At 44.3% G+C, this 20,009-nt stretch overlaps 1 protein-coding gene across 5 annotated transcripts in view; it reads left to right on the top strand.

Annotated features, from left to right (window-relative positions):
* The window catches only part of LOC139580789 (protein shisa-6-like), a 72,933-nt gene that overhangs the window by 43,014 nt on the left and 9,910 nt on the right, over window positions 1-20,009 (top strand). For 3 of the 5 annotated variants that reach the window (XM_071409799.1, XM_071409797.1, XM_071409796.1), the window contains exon 5: window positions 6,785-6,823. The exons of the other annotated variants lie outside the window; for them this stretch is intronic. In XM_071409799.1, coding sequence (XP_071265900.1) covers window positions 6,785-6,823 — 39 coding nt within the window. The remainder of the gene's footprint in view (window positions 1-6,784; window positions 6,824-20,009) is intronic. 5 annotated transcript variants of the gene reach the window in all.

The following is a 20,009-nucleotide window of genomic DNA, read 5'->3' as shown; positions in this document are numbered from 1 at the left end:
TGGGGGATTGCTACTAGATGGAGTTAATGAAGAAAGCTTGTTTTAGAGCAGACTGGTAAACTCTGACAACACATTTGCTCTGTGCTGTTGTTAATTATCACCAACACAATCCGCTTTGATGCCTGACTGACCCCAAACCACTGTACCAGTTTAACATGCATATTTAGCACCACACTTCTAAACCTCTGTAAATCGACTGTATCTTTGTATGATTTGCATAAACTACACAGTAGGGATCAGTGGCTGGTATTTGTTCTTTATGGGAGCTCCAAGCAGCTAAATCTTTTGCTTAATCACTTTCACTGAAACCTTCAAGCCCATCCAAATACATCCGTTTCTACTGCTGTTCTTCTGTATTGGTTCAATGCGTTCTTTCACCTGTGCCACAGGAGACTCAAATCCCAGGTGTGATATGAGTCCTACCAACACACCTGCATATGTGGTGTTTTTTATCAAAGACATATGATGCTATTAAGAATGTAATCATCTAGCATGGCTTCTGGTGCTGTAGGATGATGATAATGCTAGCTATCAGGCAGATTTGTTACGTAATGTAATGAGATATCAGAGGGAGAGATAACAGCCCAACACACTCAGCAGGGAAGCAGAAACACAAACACTCACTCACACATGCAGTACATGATATCACACCCAGTCCCAGCCTGCTTTCTGTTATACCAGAGAGAGAGCGAGAGAGATAGAGAGAGATGGAGAGAAGAAACACCATGCCAATTGATTATGCTATATGCTGAATGACTCTCGAGTGTTGCTCACACAGAACAAACTGAGTGAACTTTGAAGAGTGATAAATGAAAGAGAGAGGGGAGGAGAGAGAGGTAGAGGAGAGAAAGGAAGAAAAGAGAGAGACATGAGAGGAATGAAAATAGTAAGGTTGGGAAGGGAGGAGGAAAGATAGAAGGGAAAGGGAGAAGCGAAGTGGAGGGAGAGAAGCATTTTAATGTTATTCTAGCTCTCCAATCGTCCTTTATCTGTGTGTGTTTTGCAAAAAGCCACACGTTTGTTCTTGAAATGACCTCCAGGCAGGCTAACTCCAGCTCATTGATTCAACCAGACTTATAGGGATGTTGCTGCGGAGGCAGGCTGGAGTAACACACCAGGGCCATTGTAGAAGTATTTACCCTGAGCACAAATCTAAATGAAAATCTTAGCAAACATTGGCTCTCGCTGACGGTAGACAGGCTAGGTTGGCCATTTGAGGGTCTCCCTCAGGGCGGTGACATCTCTGTTGCTTTAGTCACAATAGCATACACTGCAGTCCCATTGGCACAGGCGTCATTTCAGCGTCTAGCTTTGATTTACATTTGGTCGAGTTGTCAACTAGTGTGAATTAAAAATATAAATCATTCTAAATGTCTCCCTTACGTTGATGACTATTTGCAAATCCAATCAGTTTTCCATGTTGATTCAACATCATCACATTGAATTGCTTTATTGAAATTATGTTGAAACCATGTTGATTCAACCAGTCAGAGGCCTCATGCCCTAAGGGGGAACAGAAGTATGTGCCCCCTCAGATTTGTCCTGTTTACATTTTCTGTTTTGTTTTTTTTGTTCCCAATGTCCCTCCCTCATAACTAGCTACCAAGAAGCCATTTCAGGGTATCAAGGAAGTTAGAGTATCTAGCTTGTCTAACTATCTTAGCTGGCATGCCTGCTGGCAAGTTTGGTAGACTTTAGAAAAGCAAGTAATTACTAAATGAACTGAATAAATCTCACATTCCTTTCAATCTTTAACCAAGATTTTAGCAGAAGCAGAGAAGCATATTTAGTTACTTTAAATAAACAACCACCAGGATACAGCCAGCTCAAAAGAGTTCATAGAATTAAGCATAATGATTATGGCTCTAGATTGAAGGAAAAAGCTGTTTCACGTGTTTGAAAAATGCTAAATTCTCCCAACTTACGGTCGGGGGGGCCTAGCCTCCCTCCGGACCACCCCACAGCCATCCTCACATACTTTTTGTCCCCTCAGATCTCTGGGGTGCATGACGCCCCTGCAAACAGTTTTTTCCCCCCAGTGGGTTTGTTTGGTTCGTTGTGGTGCAGCTATAGACTCCCTGTACTGAAGTGTACATACGCCCAAAAACCCAAGACTAAATAGTCAGCCAAAGCTGCCAATCGGAATGAACCCGTTGACCATTGACTTGTGAATGACATCATCTCTCCCTACCTGCCAGTAGTAGATATAGGTGAAACAAAGGATACAGATTGTTAAACAATGTAACCTGAGGGGGCATCATTCTTCTAAACTGTCAATGAACAGAAGTTAGCCACGAATAGACATGGAATAATCAATACAATCCATTTAGTATTGAACAGAATGTCTCTAATGTAGTAAATATAGATATGGAAGTACATATACAGTGGGGAGAACAAGTATTTGATACACTGCCGATTTTGCAGGTTTTCCTACTTACAAAGCATGTAGAGGTCTGTAATTTGTATCATAGGCACACTTCAACCGTGAGAGACGGAATCTAAAACAAAAATCCAGAAAATCACATTGTATGATTTTCAAGTAATTAATTTGCATTTTATTGCATGACATAAGTATTTGATACATCAGAAAAGCAGAACTTAATATTTGGTACAGAAACCTTTGTTTGCAATTACAGAGATCATACGTTTCCTGTAGTTCTTGACCAGGTTTGCACACACTGCAGCAGGGATTTTGGCCCACTCCTCCATACAGACCTTCTCCAGATCCTTCAGGTTTCGGGGCTGTCGCTGGGCCATACGGACTTTCAGCTCCCTCCAAAGATTTTCTATTGGGTTCAGGTCTGGAGACTGGCTAGGCCACTCCAGGACCTTGAGATGCTTCTTACGGAGCCACTCCTTAGTTGCCCTGGCTGTGTGTTTCGGGTCGTTGTCATGCTGGAAGACCCAGCCACGACCCATCTTCAATGCTCTTACTGAGGGAAGGAGGTTGTTGGCCAAGATCTCGCGATACATGGCCCCATCCATCCTCCCCTCAATACGGTGCAGCCGTCCTGTCCCCTTTGCAGAAAAGCATCCCCAAAGAATGATGTTTCCACCTCCATGCTTCACGATTTGGATGATGTTCTTGGGGTTGTACTCATCCTTCTTCTACCTCGAAACACGGCGAGTGGAGTTTAGACCAAAAAGCTCTATTTTTGTCTCATCAGACCACATGACCTTCTCCCATTCCTCCTCTGGATCATCCAGATGGTCATTGGCAAACTTCAGACGGGCCTGGACATGCGCTGGCTTGAGCAGGGGGACCTTGCGTGCGCTGCAGGATTTTAATCCATGACGGCGTAGTGTGTTACTAATGGTTTTCTTTGAGACTGTGGTCCCAGCTCTCTTCAGGTCATTGACCAGGTCCTGCCGTGTAGTTCTGGGCTGATCCCTCACCTTCCTCATGATCATTGATGCCCCACGAGGTGAGATCTTGCATGGAGCCCCAGACCGAGGGTGATTGACCGTCATCTTGAACTTCTTCCATTTTCTAATAATTGCGCCAACAGTTGTTGCCTTCTCACCAAGCTGCTTGCCTATTGTCCTGTAGCCCATCCCAGCCTTGTGCAGGTCTACAATTTTATCCCTGATGTCCTTACACAGCTCTCTGGTCTTGGCCATTGTGGAGAGGTTGGAGTCTGTTTGATTGAGTGTGTGGACAGGTGTCTTTTATACAGGTAACGAGTTCAAACAGGTGCAGTTAATACAGGTAATGAGTGGAGAACAGGAGGGCTTCTTAAAGAAAAACTAACAGGTCTGTGAGAGCCGGAATTCTTACTGGTTGGTAGGTGATCAAATACTTATGTCATGCAATAAAATGCTAATTAATTACTTAAAAATCATACAATGTGGTTTTCTGGATTTTTGTTTTAGATTCCGTCTCTCACAGTTGAAGTGTACCTATGATAAAAATTACAGACCTCTACATGCTTTGTAAGTAGGAAAACCTGCAAAATCGGCAGTGTATAAAATACTTGTTCTCCCCACTGTAAGTCAAAATCTGCAACCCAAATGTATTACCTACTGTATGTAGTGCACTACTTTTGACCAGGTCACTACATAGAGAATAAAGTGCTATTTGGGACGCAACCAATGTCTTACATGTAAATCCATACCAATAAGGTTCTGGTGAAAAGTAGTGCACAAAAGGGAATAGGGTACCATTTGGTTACCATGCTGGATATCTGTATCTCTCTATGGCTTTCCACAGTTCAAACTGATTTCAGTGTGTTAGACATCGGGCCATAGCGTTCCATTAGATCTTTAGGTCAAGGCTTCAAGTCACTTAAAGCGTCTGTATGTCTGTATTATTAATGTACCTTCCCACCTCAACACACATGTATGCACACCAACACACTAGCTGACCTGTTCTGGGCTGTATCTGGTCATAGTGAGGTCAGGGCTGTGTTGGGTTGTAACGTATTCATACCATAGGCTACATAACAAATCAGTGATTGTTTGTGTGTGTGTTGCTAGGCATTTAGAGGTGGGGAGCGTAGGCCTACAGTGCATTCGGAAACTATTCAGACCCCTTGACTTTTTCCACATTTTCTTACGTTACAGCCTTATTCTATAATTGATGAAATAAAAAATATCCTCAGCGATCTACACATAATACCCCATAATCACACATTTTTGCAAATGTATAAAGACAAAAAAACAGAAATACCTTATTTACATAAGTATTCAGACCCTTTGCTATGAGACTCGAAATTGAGCTCAGGTGCATCCTGTTTCCATTTGATCGTCCTTGAGCTGTTTCTAAAACTTGACTGGAGTCCACCTGTGGTAAATTCAATTGATTGGACATGATTTGGAAAGGCACACGCCTGTCTATATAAGGTCCCACAGTTGATAGATTGGACATGATTTGGAAAGGCACACGCCTGTCTATATAAGGTCCCACAGTTGATAGTGCATGTCAGAGCAAAAATCAAGCCATGAAGTCAAAGGAATTGTCCGTAGAGCTCCGAGACAGAATTGTTTCGAGGCACAGATCTGGGGAAGGTTACCAAAAAATTTCTACAGCATTGAAGGTCCCAAGAACACAATGGCCTTCATCATTCTTAAACGGAAGAAGTTTGGATCCACCAAGACTCTTCCTAGAGCTGGCCGCCCGGCCAAACTGAGCAATCAGAGAAGGGCCTTGGTCAGGGAGGTAACCAAGAACCCGATGGTCACTGTGACAGAGCTCCAGAGTTCCTCTGTGGAGATGGGAGAACCTTCCAGAAGGACAACTATCTCTGCAGCATTCCACCAATCAGGCCTTGGTAGAGTGGTCAGACGGAAGCCACTCCTCAGTAAAAGGCACATGACAGCCCGCTTGGAGTTTGCCAAAACTGGTCTGATGAAACCAAGATATAACACTTTGGCCTGAATGCCAAGTGTCACGTCTGGAGAAAACCTGGCACCATCCCTACAGTGAAGCATGGTGGTTGCAGCATCATGCTGCAGGGGTGTTTATCAGCGGCAGGGACCGGCAGGATCGAGGCGAAGATGAACGAAGCAAAGTACAGAGAGATCCTTGATGAAAACCTGCTCCAGAGCGCTCAGGACCTCAGACTGTGGCGAAGGTTCACCTTCCAACAGGACAACCACCCTAAGCACACAGCCCCAAGACAATGCAGGAGTGGCTTCGGGACAAGTCTCTGAATATCCTTGAGTGGCCCGGCCAGAGCCTGGACTTAAACCCGATCAAACATCTCTGGAGAGACCTGAAAATAGCTGTGCAGCAACGCTCCCCATCCAACCTTACACAGCTTGAGAGGATCTGCAGAGAATAATGGGAGAAACTCCCAAAATACAGGTGTGCCAAGCTTGTACCGTCATACCCCACAAGATTCGAGGCTGTAATTGCCTGCAAAGATGTTTCAACAAAGGACTGAGTAAAGGGTCTGAATACTTATGTAAATGTGATATTTCAGTTTATAATTTTTTATAAATTAGCAAACATTTCTAAAAACCTGTTTTTGCTTTGTCATTATGTTTTTTTTGTGTAGATTGATGAGGGGGAAAAAAACTATTTATTACATTTTAGAATAAGGTTGTAAACAATTTTTCATTTTTTTTTTCTTCTGTATATCAGTATCTGTTGCTGTGTGGGAGGCAGCCTGTATGAGGAGCTGATGGTTCATCTATAATGATGGATAAAAGTTTCGCATGGCTGGACCCTCACACCTAACAATGTGTGTGCATGCATGCGTGTGTGCGTGCATGCGTGGGTGGGTGTGTGTGTGTGTGTGTGCACACGCCTCGGTGGTAACATGGTGTACAGAACACAGCTGACTTACACATCTTCTCGTCTCTTTCATCCCTCCATTTCATCTCCCCCCTTTCTACTCCTCTAGTATTGGATCTGTACCTTCTTTGCCATCCTTTTAACCTGCAGCCCTTCTTCTCTCGTAATTCATCCAACCTTCATTCTGCCTCACATTTAATCTTGTTTATACTCATATAACCTTCAATCTTTACCTCCTTTTACCTCATCTAGTAGCGTAGTGTTCAGTCCGGTGTTAGCTGTATTTTACGTGGAGTGTGTGGCATAACCTTTAGTAAGGGCTGATCAAATGCCCCGCATTAATTTCTACTTATGTGATCATATGATCTGTACAATATCATGTCTTTATTTGATTGGCAAATGTGACATTTGAAAGAAAATATATAATATGTTCTGATATTTCAGCTGTTGTTTTTTGTTGCTCTATCTGGCTCTCCACATATTGACATGTTGTAAACTCTCTGTCCTCTCCACTACTTACTGTGCCTGGTTCCTTCTGTATTCTAGGTGAAAAGCATTGGCCCGTCCGCTCCCAGAGCCACCATGGTAGGAATGGCTGTTGTGTGTGGAGTAGGTAAAGGTTGCTCCTAACCACTGATACACGGTCAGAGCTTATATCAACGTCCTAATAGTTAGGCTAGGATTGGGGCTAAGGTAATCTGATCCTATATCTGTGGTGAGGGGTGACTTTTACCTTGAGTGTTCTGTGTCTCTCCTTGACCTCTATCTGACCTTTAACCTTTGACCTCTAGCTCCTGTCACTGTGTGTGGTGGATCATGTGTGACGTCTGTTTGTGTACATTCGCTGCCGACCATCTAGATCAGTGTCGAGTCAATTGCAAAGATTAGGAGTTTATCTTGTCTTATTGAAATATCTCAAACATATTGTGAAACTTTTGAAAAAGCAAATTCCTTAATTAAATTCACCCACAGTGGATTTGCAAGGTCTATCAACCAGAGAGAAGATCTCAAGCACAACTAGCCCATAGTGGTACTTTCAGTGACCCCTGACCACAAAGTGGCAATCAAAAGATGAGCTATTGCGTAAAAATATATTTTTTAAGTACTATTAGTAGGCTAAAAGATGATCTTAGTGGAAATGGAAATGAGAAAATCTCTTGATGATTTTCATTGCAGTTGACCTGACAAGTAAAGTGGTTTTCTATTCCATCGTGTTGTGCCTTAATACGCCCAAGCTGTCCCATACTGTGTGTCTTTTCCTAACCTACTGTACCATCAGGCCTGGGTCAAAACAGTGTTTTCTCTCAAATACATGAAGTGTGCTTGGTTTAGCTCACCCAGCGGACTGGATTGGTATTGTTGGCACTTTCGGGACTATCTAATTGGTTCCACTAAACCAAGCGCAGCTTAAGTGTTTGAATGGATAAAAATACTATTTATACCCAGGTCCTAGCTACTGTACTATACCATATATGTATGTATGTATGTTTGTTTGTATGTGCTATGCTCCTGGACTCTTTCAGTCCTCCACATACCAAGAGGAGGTCTCTAGAGGTACGGATAAAGGCAGCTTTGAATGATGTTACTTCTTATTACTTAAAGAAGACATCAGATAAATCTGTGCTTATCCTTGCTAGCGACACTACGACCCTTCTCCTGTCCTCACAACCAACAGTCTGAAGGACTACGAGGGAGCTGGTATGTAAAAAATTATTTACACAGAGAGAGATATTACTTTATTATACTGAACAAAAATATAAATGCAACATGTAAAGTGTTGGTCCTTGTTTCATGAGCTGAAATAAAAGATCCCAGAAATGTTCCATACGCACAAAAAGCTTATTTCTCTCAAATTTTGTGTACAAATTTGTTTACATCCCTGTTAGTGAGCATTTCTCCTTTGCCAAGATAATCCATCCACCTGACAGGTGTGGCATATCAAGAAGCTGATTAAACAGCATGATCATTACACAGGTGGACCTTGTGCTGGGGACAATAAAAAGCTACTCTAAAATGTGCCCTTTTGTCACACAACACAATGCCACAGATATCAAGTTTTGAGGGAGCGTGCAATTGGCATGCTGACTGCAGGAATGTCCACCAGAACAGTCACCCAGACAGCTGATGAAACCAAGGACTATTTCTGTCAAAAGCCCTTTTTGTGGGGATAAACTCCTTCTTATTAGCTGGGCCTGACTCCCAAGTGGGTGGGCCTATGCTGCGCCCCTGCCCAGTCATGTGAAATCCATCAATTAGGGTCTAACACATTCAATGATATGAACTGCAACTCAGTAAAATCGTACACATGTTGCGTTTATATTTTTTGATCAGTATAGTTCCAACGGAACAGTTGGGGTGTGAAAATATGAGGATGAGGTATTTTTTTCCATTTACTGAATCCTGACATATTGTCTATTCTTCTTGGTCCCACGTGATTTGAGGAGGCCAAGACATGGTGGTGAACATCAATATCTTCTGCGTTGTCTAGAGTGACTGTAAAGTCTCTCAAGGTCTCTGTAAATGTCAGCGAAACTCTGGCCTCGGAGGTCTAGAATCCAAGATAAAAAAAATGTCTTATAATGTGACAACATAGGGTCACTCTGGTAGATGATAAAATTTCTCCCTGCGTGAACATTTTACTAGTTCAATAATTGCGCACGCATCTCTATATGTGGATGGCTGAGCTCATGCTGGGCTGCATTCCAAACACTTAACAGACACACCCTCTTCCCTCAGCCCTTAAATTAAGTGGACACTTCTGATGACCTATCATGACGTATGATGGGTATACACTTGCTGGGCAAGAGGCGAGGGAGGAAGGAATGATTTTTAAATGGACCGCCCTTGCCCGGAAATTCGTCACTCGTTCATCCTGCGATGATTGTGTTTTCAGCAACAGGTAGCTTGTGGGTGCTTTATATGCGCTATTGTTAATTATGATTGAATGTCTACTTACATTAAATATATAATTATTGTTATAAACTGGGTGGTTCGAGCCCTGAATGCTGATTGGCTGACAGCCGTGGGATATCAGACCGTATTCCACGGGTATGACAAAATTTATTTTTACTGCTTTAATTACATTTGTAGCCTGTTTATAAAAGCAATAAGGTACCTTAGGGGGTTGTGGTATATGGCCAATATACCACGGCTAAGGGCTATATCCAGGTACTCCGCGTTGCGTCATGCATAAGAACAGTCCTTAGCTGTGGTATACTGGCTATATACCACACCCCCTCGGGCCTTATTGCTTAAATATACGCCTACTGTATGATAGCTAGAAAATTAATTAGCTAAATAACATCAGCCTGCCTAGCTGGAACTTCTGAAGAAGGAAAATGTTTTATTTCTACAATTTCCAAAGCTAACCAAACAAAAGCATCATTACTTTTACGAGACGTGTTTGTGCATTAGTAGCACCATTTCTAACTTATTTACATTTGTTTTTTACTTACACTTGTATGTTGACTCTATATTGACGTTGAGGTTTTAAGTTTTGGCAGACTTTTCTTAGCGCATGTACAATCATCACGAATCGAATTATGTGGTGTTTCAGGCCCCGGAGCGAACATAATTGTACACTCGCAAACTCCATTAAAAACGAGGGCTGAGGGGCTTACGCTGCAAACTTCCCTTGCTTGGCTAATCATTTGGACCGACGACAAATATGGCCGCGGCGATTCCCCCAAGGGAATGAGGGTATGTGGACGAGGGTGTATCTTTCATGAGTTTGAAACGCAGCCCGGATGTTTCTCTCACACCCTTCCTCGACCTTGAAAAACTGTTCTGTGGGCACGCACATTTGCTTCACACATCTGCCAATCAATGGTGGCCAGGAGTATTGAAGCTTGTTGAGGCGTGAGGTCAGCATATAAACACCCAGACTCACGCGTCAATGTCCCGAGGGTTGATGTGAGGAGAGGTCTTTTGCGATTACAAAGACTTCGGCACTACGGGAGGGTGTGAGAGAGACATCCGCACAAGCTCAGCCATCCACATAAAGAGACGCACGTGCAATTATTGAACTGGGAACATTTTCCCGCTGGGAGAAGTTTTACAACATGACGTCACAATCACAACACAATCAGAACGATTGGGAACTATTTCACGCTGGGAAGATTTTTACATGACACCACCCACTTCTTACTGTTATTCTGTCATGTCTTACTGGCATTCTAGAACAGGCTAATATTACTGGACTTTCTATATCATGTAGGCTACTGTTTATGACTACCTCTTATAAACAAAATACGTTTGCCCCACTGACTTAATTATCCCATCAGCTGGCATAGTCTTCCGCCAGTTAATCTAGGTCAGGTTCTAAATGATTAGCCTATAGTCTATAAAAGTCTGGCTGTACTTAAGTCTAACACCCAGAGACTTAAGCACACTGAGTCTAAAATTAGTTCTATAGGTCTAAATTTGGAGGCAGCAGCATTAGATATAACTTCCTAACCATTATCGCTAGTGCCACAATTGGGTCAGAAATAAGCTGTTTCCACTGTTGGGATGAGCGGAAGGCAGAACGGTAAAGAAGTTCCATCCATTGTTAAAATAAAGTCTCCCCGCCCGCCGCACTGAGTCAAGCTGGCAGTTAACATTTAGCGATTAAATGTTAACACTCTTTGTCAGTTGTTAAATGCCAAGTCCACAGTGGCTCTCAGCCCCATGGCGCGGCGAGGTGGAAAAGAGAGGGAGGAGAGGGGGTGAGAAGGGCAGGGTAGATGTGTTGGCAGTGTTTCGATGTCAACAAAGCCAATAGGATAGAGAGACCCCTTGTCTGACACCCTCTCGCACAGGCGCATGTACATACACACGTGTTTATTCAAATACTGAAATATAAATGGAAGATGCATCTGTGAAAATGTCATTGCATATTATTTAGAACGAAAAGATCAGGCAGGGGTTGAGCAATTACACCAAATGTCATCCTATCATTTTCACTCATATTAAGTGAAATTGTATAATCAGACAGTCAGGCAATTATGATACCCTTATGATAACCAAAATCATCCCAAAACTAAAATTCATACGTGAAAGGGTTCAAATTGCCTGAGAATGTGGAAGTTGTTGCATGACTGTGTTTCCGAACGGTCTCTTGTATTGGGAGGAGAGGAGAACAGTTTGCGTACGCCAACTCTGCTGCACCCCGAGGGGCCCTGGAGGGGATGTGAGGGAACCCATCTCTGGGTTGGGTGGGAGGAGGGAGAGGGGATAGGGGATAGATACACAGCTGCTCACCCTCTGCTCACTGATGACCTTGTTTGTTTTCTGTTTTTCTCTTTTCAAAGGGATCACTGATTACTGAGGGTTGGAGTGTTCTCATTACTGAGGGTTGGAGTGTTCTCATTACTGAGGGTTGGCGTGTTCTCATTACTGAGGGTTGGAGTGTTCTCATTACTGAGGGTTGGAGTGTTCTCATTACTGAGGGTTGGCGTGTTCTCATTACTGAGGGTTGGAGTGTTCTCATTACTGAGGGTTGGCGTGTCCTCATTACTGAGGGTTGGAGTGTTCTCACAGAATGTCATTAACATTAATGGGAAGTTTAGAAGGATTCTTAAGTCCTGAGCTTTAACAATGTGCTCAGATTGCCGCATCCAGTTTGAAGGAGAGTCATGCTAAGATATTTCTTGGTGGGCTATACATTACTAGGTGTTTATGCACCAATTGTGCCATATTAGTGCGGTTAGCATTAGTGTTAAGGTTAACTTACCACTTATCTCCACTGACGTTACCCACCGTTTTATCACCACCACATTCCTGGATGTCATGATTTGTGTGATAGGATAAGTTATGTCAGGATAGTGAGTCAGTGTTGGGCCATCTGGATGTTAATATGCAGGCTCACATGTGCTGTATCCCAGGCTGTATCAGGTGTGAAAATACTGATTAATATTACTATGATGCAATATGTGCCTACAGGAAGAGAGATGATGTCAAATACCTCACGGAACCACACAAGCCGGCATAAATCTGGGTTAATCATCTCATTTTGTTTGGAATGCTGAAAACATGACTGCCAGTCATGACTGGCAACAGACAAAGTGCACAGCTGCGTCATCAAGATGCAGACAGACAAAATACCTATTTTAGCCATTTAGATTGGAGACCTGGTTAACCTCTCAATCAGGAATAATCAATATACAGTGTAATTATATGCCCAGTCCCCGTGCTTATCTCCTTCTCTCCTTATCACATTCAGCTGACAGAACCAATAACTGATACAGCTAATAGGCAGGCGTCTTTAAAATTACTCAAATCCAACAATATTTTGCCCGTCCCTCCTTTAAAGGGGCCAATGCAGCCATTTTTATCTCAAAATCAAAACATTTCTGGGTAACAATTAAGTACCTTACTGTATGGTAATGGTAATTACCATACAGTAAGTACCAATTTTTTTTAAAATAAATGCTTCTTAGCAAGAGCAATTTCTCAAGCAAGGGTTTTGCTAGGACTGTCTGGGAGTGGAGAGAGGAAAACTGGAAACTGGCTGTTACTGACAGAGAGGTTTGGATCTCTCTTTCTTATTGGTCTATTAATGTCACCAGGCAGGCCAAAACTCCCACTAAAACAGGCAGAAATTTCAGGCGGTCTTTTCAAACAGCTCTTACAATAAAAGGGCATTATCAACATGTTCACAATTTCACAGTATTATTCCAACCTCACAGTTTGGAAATATATTTAAAACACAGAAAAGTCATGTTTTTGACTACACTGGGCCTTTTACCTAACCCCAAGCCAGCTACATTCATAAAAATATTGCTTGGTTACATTTCATTTACATTTTGGTAGTTGTAGGAACATTCTCCACCTGGTTTGACATTGGGAATGTTCTCAAATAAAAAACAACGTTCTTCTGTGGTAATTTCAGTATTTCAGCAAAAAAGTTTCCTACAGGTTTCCTCATGGACTTCCGGCGCCGAAAAGAGATGGCTGCCTCGCTTCGTGTTCCTTGGAAAATATGCAGTATTTTGTTTTTTTACGTTTTATTTCTTACATCGGTACCCCGGGTAATCTTAGGTTTCATTACATACAGTCGGGAGGAACTACTGAATATACGATTAACGTCAACTCATCATCGTTCCTACCAGGAATATGACTTTCCCGAAACGGATCCAGTGTTTTGCCTTCCACACAATACAATGGATCTGATCCCAGCCGGCGACCCTGTGCGACGCCGAAAAAGGGGAAAACGTGGCGGTCTCGTGGTCAGGCTTCGGAGACGGGCACATCGCGCTCCACTCCCTAGCATACTACTCGCCAATGTCCAGTCTCTTGACAATAAGGTTGATGAAATCCGAGCACGGGTAGCATTCCAGAGAGACATCAGGGATTGCAACGTGCTCTGCTTCACGGAAACATGGCTAACTCAAGGGACGCTAACGGAGTCGGTGCAGCCAGCTGGTTTCTTCATGCATCGCGCCGACAGAAACAAACATCTTTCCGGTAAGAAGAGGGGCGGGGGGGTATGCCTTATGATTAACGAGAAGTGGTGTGATCATCATAACAACACACAAGAACTCAAGTCGTTCTGTTCACCTGATCTAGAACTCCTCACAATCAAATGTCGACCGCATTATCTACCAAGGGAATTCTCGTCAATCATAATCACAGCCGTATACATTCCCCCCCAAGCAGACACATCGATGGCCCTGAACGAACTTTATCTGACTCTTTGTAAACTGGAAACCACACACCCTGAGGCTGCATTCATCGTAGCTGGGGATTTTAACAAGGCTAATCTAAAAACAAAACTCCCTAAATTCTATCAGCATATCGATTGTGCTACCAGGGCTGGAAAAACACTAGACCATTGTTATACTAATTTCCGCGACGCTTATAAGGCCCTCCCCCGCCCCCCTTTCGGAAAAGCTGACCACGACTCCATTTTGTTGATTCCAGCCTACAAACAAAAACTCAAACAACAAGCTCCCGCGCTCAGGTCTGTTCAACGCTGGTCCGACCAATCTGAATCCACGCTTCAAGACTGCTTCGATCACGCGGATTGGAATATGTTCCGCATCGCGTCCAACAACAATATTGACGAATATGCTGATTCGGTGAGCGAGTTCATTAGGAAGTGCATTGACGATGTCGTACCCACAGCAACGATAAAAACATTCCCAAACCAGAAACCGTGGATTGACGGCAGCATTCGCGTGAAACTGAAAGCGCGAACCACTGCTTTTAACCAGGGCAAGGTGACCGGAAGCATGACCGAATACAAACAGTGTAGCTATTCTCTCCGCAAGGCAATCAAACAGGCTAAGTCTCAGTACAGAGACAAAATCGAGTCGAAATTCAACAGCTCAGACACAAGAGGTATGTGGCAGGGTCTACAGTCTATCACGGATTACAAAAAGAAAACCAGCCCCGTCGAGGACCAGGATGTCTTGCTCCCAGACAGGCTAAACAACTTTTTTGCCCGCTTTGAGGACAATACAGTGCCACTGACACGGCCCCCTACCAAAACCTGCGGGCTCTCCTTCACTGCAGCCGAGGTGAGTAAAACATTTAAACGTGTTAACCCTCGCAAGGCTCAGGAAGAAGCCTAGAGAGGAACCAGGCTCTGAGGGGTGGCCAGTCCTCTTCTGGCTGTGCCGGGTAGAGATTATAACAGTACATGGCCAAGATGTTCAAACATTCATAGATGACCAGCAGGGTCAGATAATAATAATCACAGTGGTTGTAGAGGGTGCAACAGGTCAGCACCTCAGGAGTAAATGTCAGTTGGCTTTTCATAGCCGATCATTCAGAGTTAGAAACAGCAGGTGCGGTAGAGAGAGTCCAAAACAGCAGGTACGGGACAAGGTAGCACATCCGGTGAACAGGGCAGGGTTCCATAGCCGCAGGCAGAACAGTTGAAACTGGAGCAGTAGCACGACCAGGTGGACTGGGACAGCAAGGCGTCATCAGGCCAGGTAGTCCTGAGGCATGGTCCTAGGGCTTAGGTCCTCCGAGAGAAAGAGAGAGAATTAGAGGGAGCATACTTAAATTCACACAGGACACCGGATAAGACAGGAAAAATACTCCAGATATAACAGACTGAACCTAGCCCCCCAACACATAAACTATTGCAGCATAAATACTGGGGTCAGGAGACACTGTGGTCCTGTCTGATGATTCCCTGGGACGGGGGCAAACAGGCAGGATATAACCCCACCCACTTTGCCAAAGCACAGCCCCCACACCACTAGAGGGATATCTTACTACCCAGAGTACAGGAGGGAGACTCTGGCAGCTCCGGACAGGAGGGAGACTCTGGCAGCTCCGGACAGGAGGGAGACTCTGGCAGCTCCGTGCCATGTCTCACCCCTGGAGGCTTCTTGCCATGTATCACCACTGGAGGCTTCTTGCCATGTATCACCACTGGAGGCTTCGTGCCATGGATCACCACTGGAGGCTTCTTGCCATGTATCACCACTGGAGGCTTCTTGCCATGTATCACCACTGGAGGCTTCGTGCCATGGATCACCACTGGAGGCTTCGTGCCATGGATCACTACTGGAGGTGTCGTGCCATGGATCATCACTGGAGGCTTCGTGCCATGGATCACCACTGGAGGCTTCGTGCCATGGATCACCACTGGAGGCTTCCTGCCATGGATCATTACTGTAGTGGGGAGACACACAGGAGGCCTGGCTCTGGGAGAAGGCACAGGACTCACCAGGCTGGGGAGACATGCGGGAGGGTTAGGGCTTAGCACAGGCACAGGACTCACCGGGTTGGGGAGACATGCAGGAGGCCTCTTCCTTGGCCGAGGCACCGGATACACTGGGCCGTGGAGGCGCACTGGCGGTCTCGAGCGCAGAGCTAGCACAACTCGTCCTGGCTGGATACCCCCTGTAGCCCGGCAAGTGCGGGGAGCTGGAACAGGCCGCACTGGGCTGTGCTGGCGAAACGGGGACACCGTGCGTAGGGCTGGCGCAGGATAACCCGGGCCGAGGAGACGTACTGGAGGCCAGATGCGCTGAGCTGGCACCATCCATCCTGGCTCGATGCCCACTCTAGCCCGGCCGATGCGAGGAGCTGCGATGTAGCGCACCGGGCTATGAGTGCGCACTGGGGACACCGTGCGCGTCACCGCATAACACGGTGCCTGCCCGGTCACTCTCTCCCCACGGCAAACACGAGGAGTTGGCTCAGGTCTATGACCTGACTCCGCCAATCTCCCCGTGTGCCCCCCCAAAAACAATTCTTGGGCTGCCTCTCGTGCACGCCTCCTCGAGCCAACTCCTCGTAGCGTCGCCGCTCCGCCTTAGCTGCCTCCAGCTCCTCTTTAGGACGGCGATACTCTCCCGTCTGTGCCCAGGGTCCCTTGCCATCCAGGATTTCCTCCCATGTCCAACTCTCCAACCACTGCTGCTCCCTCCTACCACGCTGCTTGGTCCTTTGGTGGTGGGTAGTTCTGTAACGATCGTCCTGGGAAGAAGGTGAGGACCAAAGCGCGCCGTGGTATGTGTCCATATTACTTTTAATAAATACGAACACATGAACCAAAAAACAAAAAACAAACGAACAATTCTGCAAGGTGCAATACACAAAACAGAAAACAACTACCCACAACACACAGGTGGAAAAAGGCTACCTAAGTATGGTTCTCAATCAGAGACAACGATAGACAGCTGCCTCTGATTGAGAACCACACACGGCCAAACACAAAGAAGTAGAAAGCATAGAAAAATGAACATAGAATGCAAGACATAGAATGCCCACCCCAACTCACGCCCTGATCAAACCAAAATAGAGACATAAAAAGGATCTCTAAGGTCAGGGCGTGACAATAGTATTAAACTTGAGTGTCTCCCTTGATCCTAGGTCCTGGCAGTGTTGTGCAGACTCAGGACAACTGAGCTTTGGAGAAATACGCAGATTTAAAGAGGATCCGTAATTTGCTTTCTAATTATCATGACCTTCTCGTCAAAGAGGTTCATGACTTTATCACTGCTGAAGTGAAAGGCATCCTCGCCTGGGGAATGCTGCTTTTTAGTTAGCTTTGCGACAGTATCGAAAATAAATGTTGGATTGTTCTTTTTCTCCTCAATTAAGTTGGAAAAATAGGATGATCGAGCAGCAGTGAGGGTTCTTCCGTTCCATTACCGTTCCAATTTTCTGGAAGCTTACTTCAGGGCTCGGGTATTTTCTGTATACCAGGGAGCGAGTTTCTTAAGTCAAATGTTTTTTGTTTTTAGGGGTGCGACTGCATCTAGGGTATTAGGCAAGGTTAAATTTAGTTCCTCAGTTAGGTGGTTAACCGATTTTTGTACTCTGACGTCCTTGGGTAGGTGGAGGGAGTCTGGAAGAGCATTTAGGGATCTTTGGGTTGTCCGAGAATTTATAGCACAGCTTTTGATGATCCTTGGTTGGGGTCTGAGCAGATTATTTGTTGCGATTGCAGACGTAATAAAATGGTGGTCCGATAGTCCAGGATTATGAGGAAAAACGTTAAGATCCACAATATTTATTCCACTGGACAAAACTAGGTCCAGAGTATGACTGTGGCAGTGAGTAGGTCCGGAGACATGTTGGACAAAACCCACTGAGTCCATGATGGCTCTGAATGCCTTTTGGAGTGGGTCTGTGGACTTTCCATGTGAATATTAAAGTCACCAAAGATTTGAATATTATCTGGTCTGATAGGAATTCAGGGAACTCAGTGAGGAACACTGTATACGGCCCAGGAGGCCTGTAAACAGTAGCTATAAAAAGTGATTGAGTAGGCTACATAGATTTCATGACTAGAAGCTCAAAAGGCAAAACGCTACCATTTCTTTTGTGTAAATTGAAATATGCTATCGTAAATGTTAGCAACACCTCCGCCTTTGCGGGATGCGCGGGGGATATGGTCACTAGTGTAACCAGGAGGAGAGGCCTCATTTAGCACAGTAAATTCATCAGGCTTAAGCCATGTTTCAGTCAGACCAATCACATCAAGATTATGATCAGTGATTAGTTCATTGACTATAACTGCCTTGGAAGTGAGGGATCTAACATTAAGTAGCCCTATTTTGAGATGTGAGACATCACAATCTCTTTCAATAACGAAAGGAATGGAGGAGGTCTTTATTCTAGTGAGATTGCTAAGGCTAACACCACCATGTTAAATTTAGCCAAACCTAGATCGAGGCACAGACACTCCTCAGCATTCCAGGCTTGGTCCTGTTCGTGGGTAATTAACATTCAGAGAACATTCTAATAATGTTATTAAAAACAAAACATTCCTTTCTTAGAATGATGAGAAAACTCTCCATAAAAACCACAAGAAAACTTTAGTAAGAATGTTATTTAAAAACATATATATTCCGTTCTCAGCATCAACAAAACCCTCTTTATCCTAAGTGTGTTCAGGTGTGTTGGCCGCGCCCATTAATTGGCCACACCTGATCTTAATGAGTGCTTGTTTCCTTTGAAATGGGGTCTGTTTGAATATACTCAAATGAACAGCTTTATATGCGTACAAAAACATGGCATGCTAGCTCCATCCTGGTGGCGCGGTGGACTAATTCCATGGATAGAGAACAGAAGATTATAGGTTTGAATCCCAATGATGCCGTGTCACAATAAAAAATAAATGTGTTTGCATGATTAATGCCTAAGGAAATTAATTTTCATGGTTCCTATCTGTGCTTGGAATAATCTAGCAGTGGTATTAAGTCGTATTGAAACATTCAGTGAAGGAAGTTATTCAAAAACCTCAACAGAACATCATTTCCATTCTCAGAGCCTTTATAAAACCTCCTAGGAAAACTTTCAAGGAACCAGACTAACACGTTCTCTGAACCTCCCTGCCACCTAAAAATAAGTGTTCCCAGAACAGGCAAAATGTTCACTTCTGTTCTCAGAACGTAAAAAAAAGAATCAATTTTACTGGTATGACTTTGTTCCCACAACCAATGTGAAACCAAAAAATATAAAAGTTTCCACAACTTTCAAGGAACCAATATGCTTGCTGTGGTGTGTGTGTGTGTGTGTGTGTGTGTGTGTGTGTGTGTGTGTGTGTGTGTGTGTGTGTGTGTGTGTGTGTGTGTGTGTGTGTGTGTGTGTGTGTGTGTGTGTGTGTGTGTGTGTGTGTGTGTGTGTGTGTGTCTCTCTCTAACACAACTAATTGGTCCCCCGATTACAGCGGGATCATTGAACTGGTCCTTCTTCCTTCTTAATTAGGGCCCAGTGCAGTGCAGGGGCTCTTAGCTCAGCAGAACTTCTCTCTGTCTACTCTTTCTCTATGGGGAGCTCTGCAGTACTGGCTCTCTCTATTTCTCTATGGAGGTCTCAGTGCTTTCTCTATCTGGGCACTGACAGTGTGGGGCCAAGCCTGAAGTTCAAAGGTGTGATTGGGGTGTCAGCACTGTGTGTGGATTAACTACAAAAGTGAATGGAAAGTGTTTTGGTTTTACAGCTATGGCACAATGTAATTAAAATGGAGATCACAGTGCATGTGTGTGCGTGTGCGTGTGTGTGTGTTTTTTTGTCTGATGATTTTCAAGAACATTAAATACATTAATATATTCAGCAAACCCTCACGTCTTTGACTTCACTTTGTCTGCAAACAGTCTCTCTCTCCAGAAACCAAACCCTGCCCTCACGTCTGTGACTTCACTTTGTCTGCAAACAGTCTCTCTCTCCAGAAACCAAACTCTGACGTCAACGGTCAAGCTCTTTTTTATAGAAATAAAATACGCACATACGCGCCCACCGGCCATATACTCTGATGACACATTCCATCTTCCTATAACAAATATTAAAACCCATGATGTGAGAACGAGGGTCATCT

Source organism: Salvelinus alpinus, chromosome 7, assembly GCF_045679555.1.
Source record: "Salvelinus alpinus chromosome 7, SLU_Salpinus.1, whole genome shotgun sequence".
Taxonomy (NCBI): Eukaryota; Metazoa; Chordata; class Actinopteri; order Salmoniformes; family Salmonidae; genus Salvelinus; species Salvelinus alpinus.
This window is presented reverse-complemented; position numbering and strand designations above follow the sequence as displayed.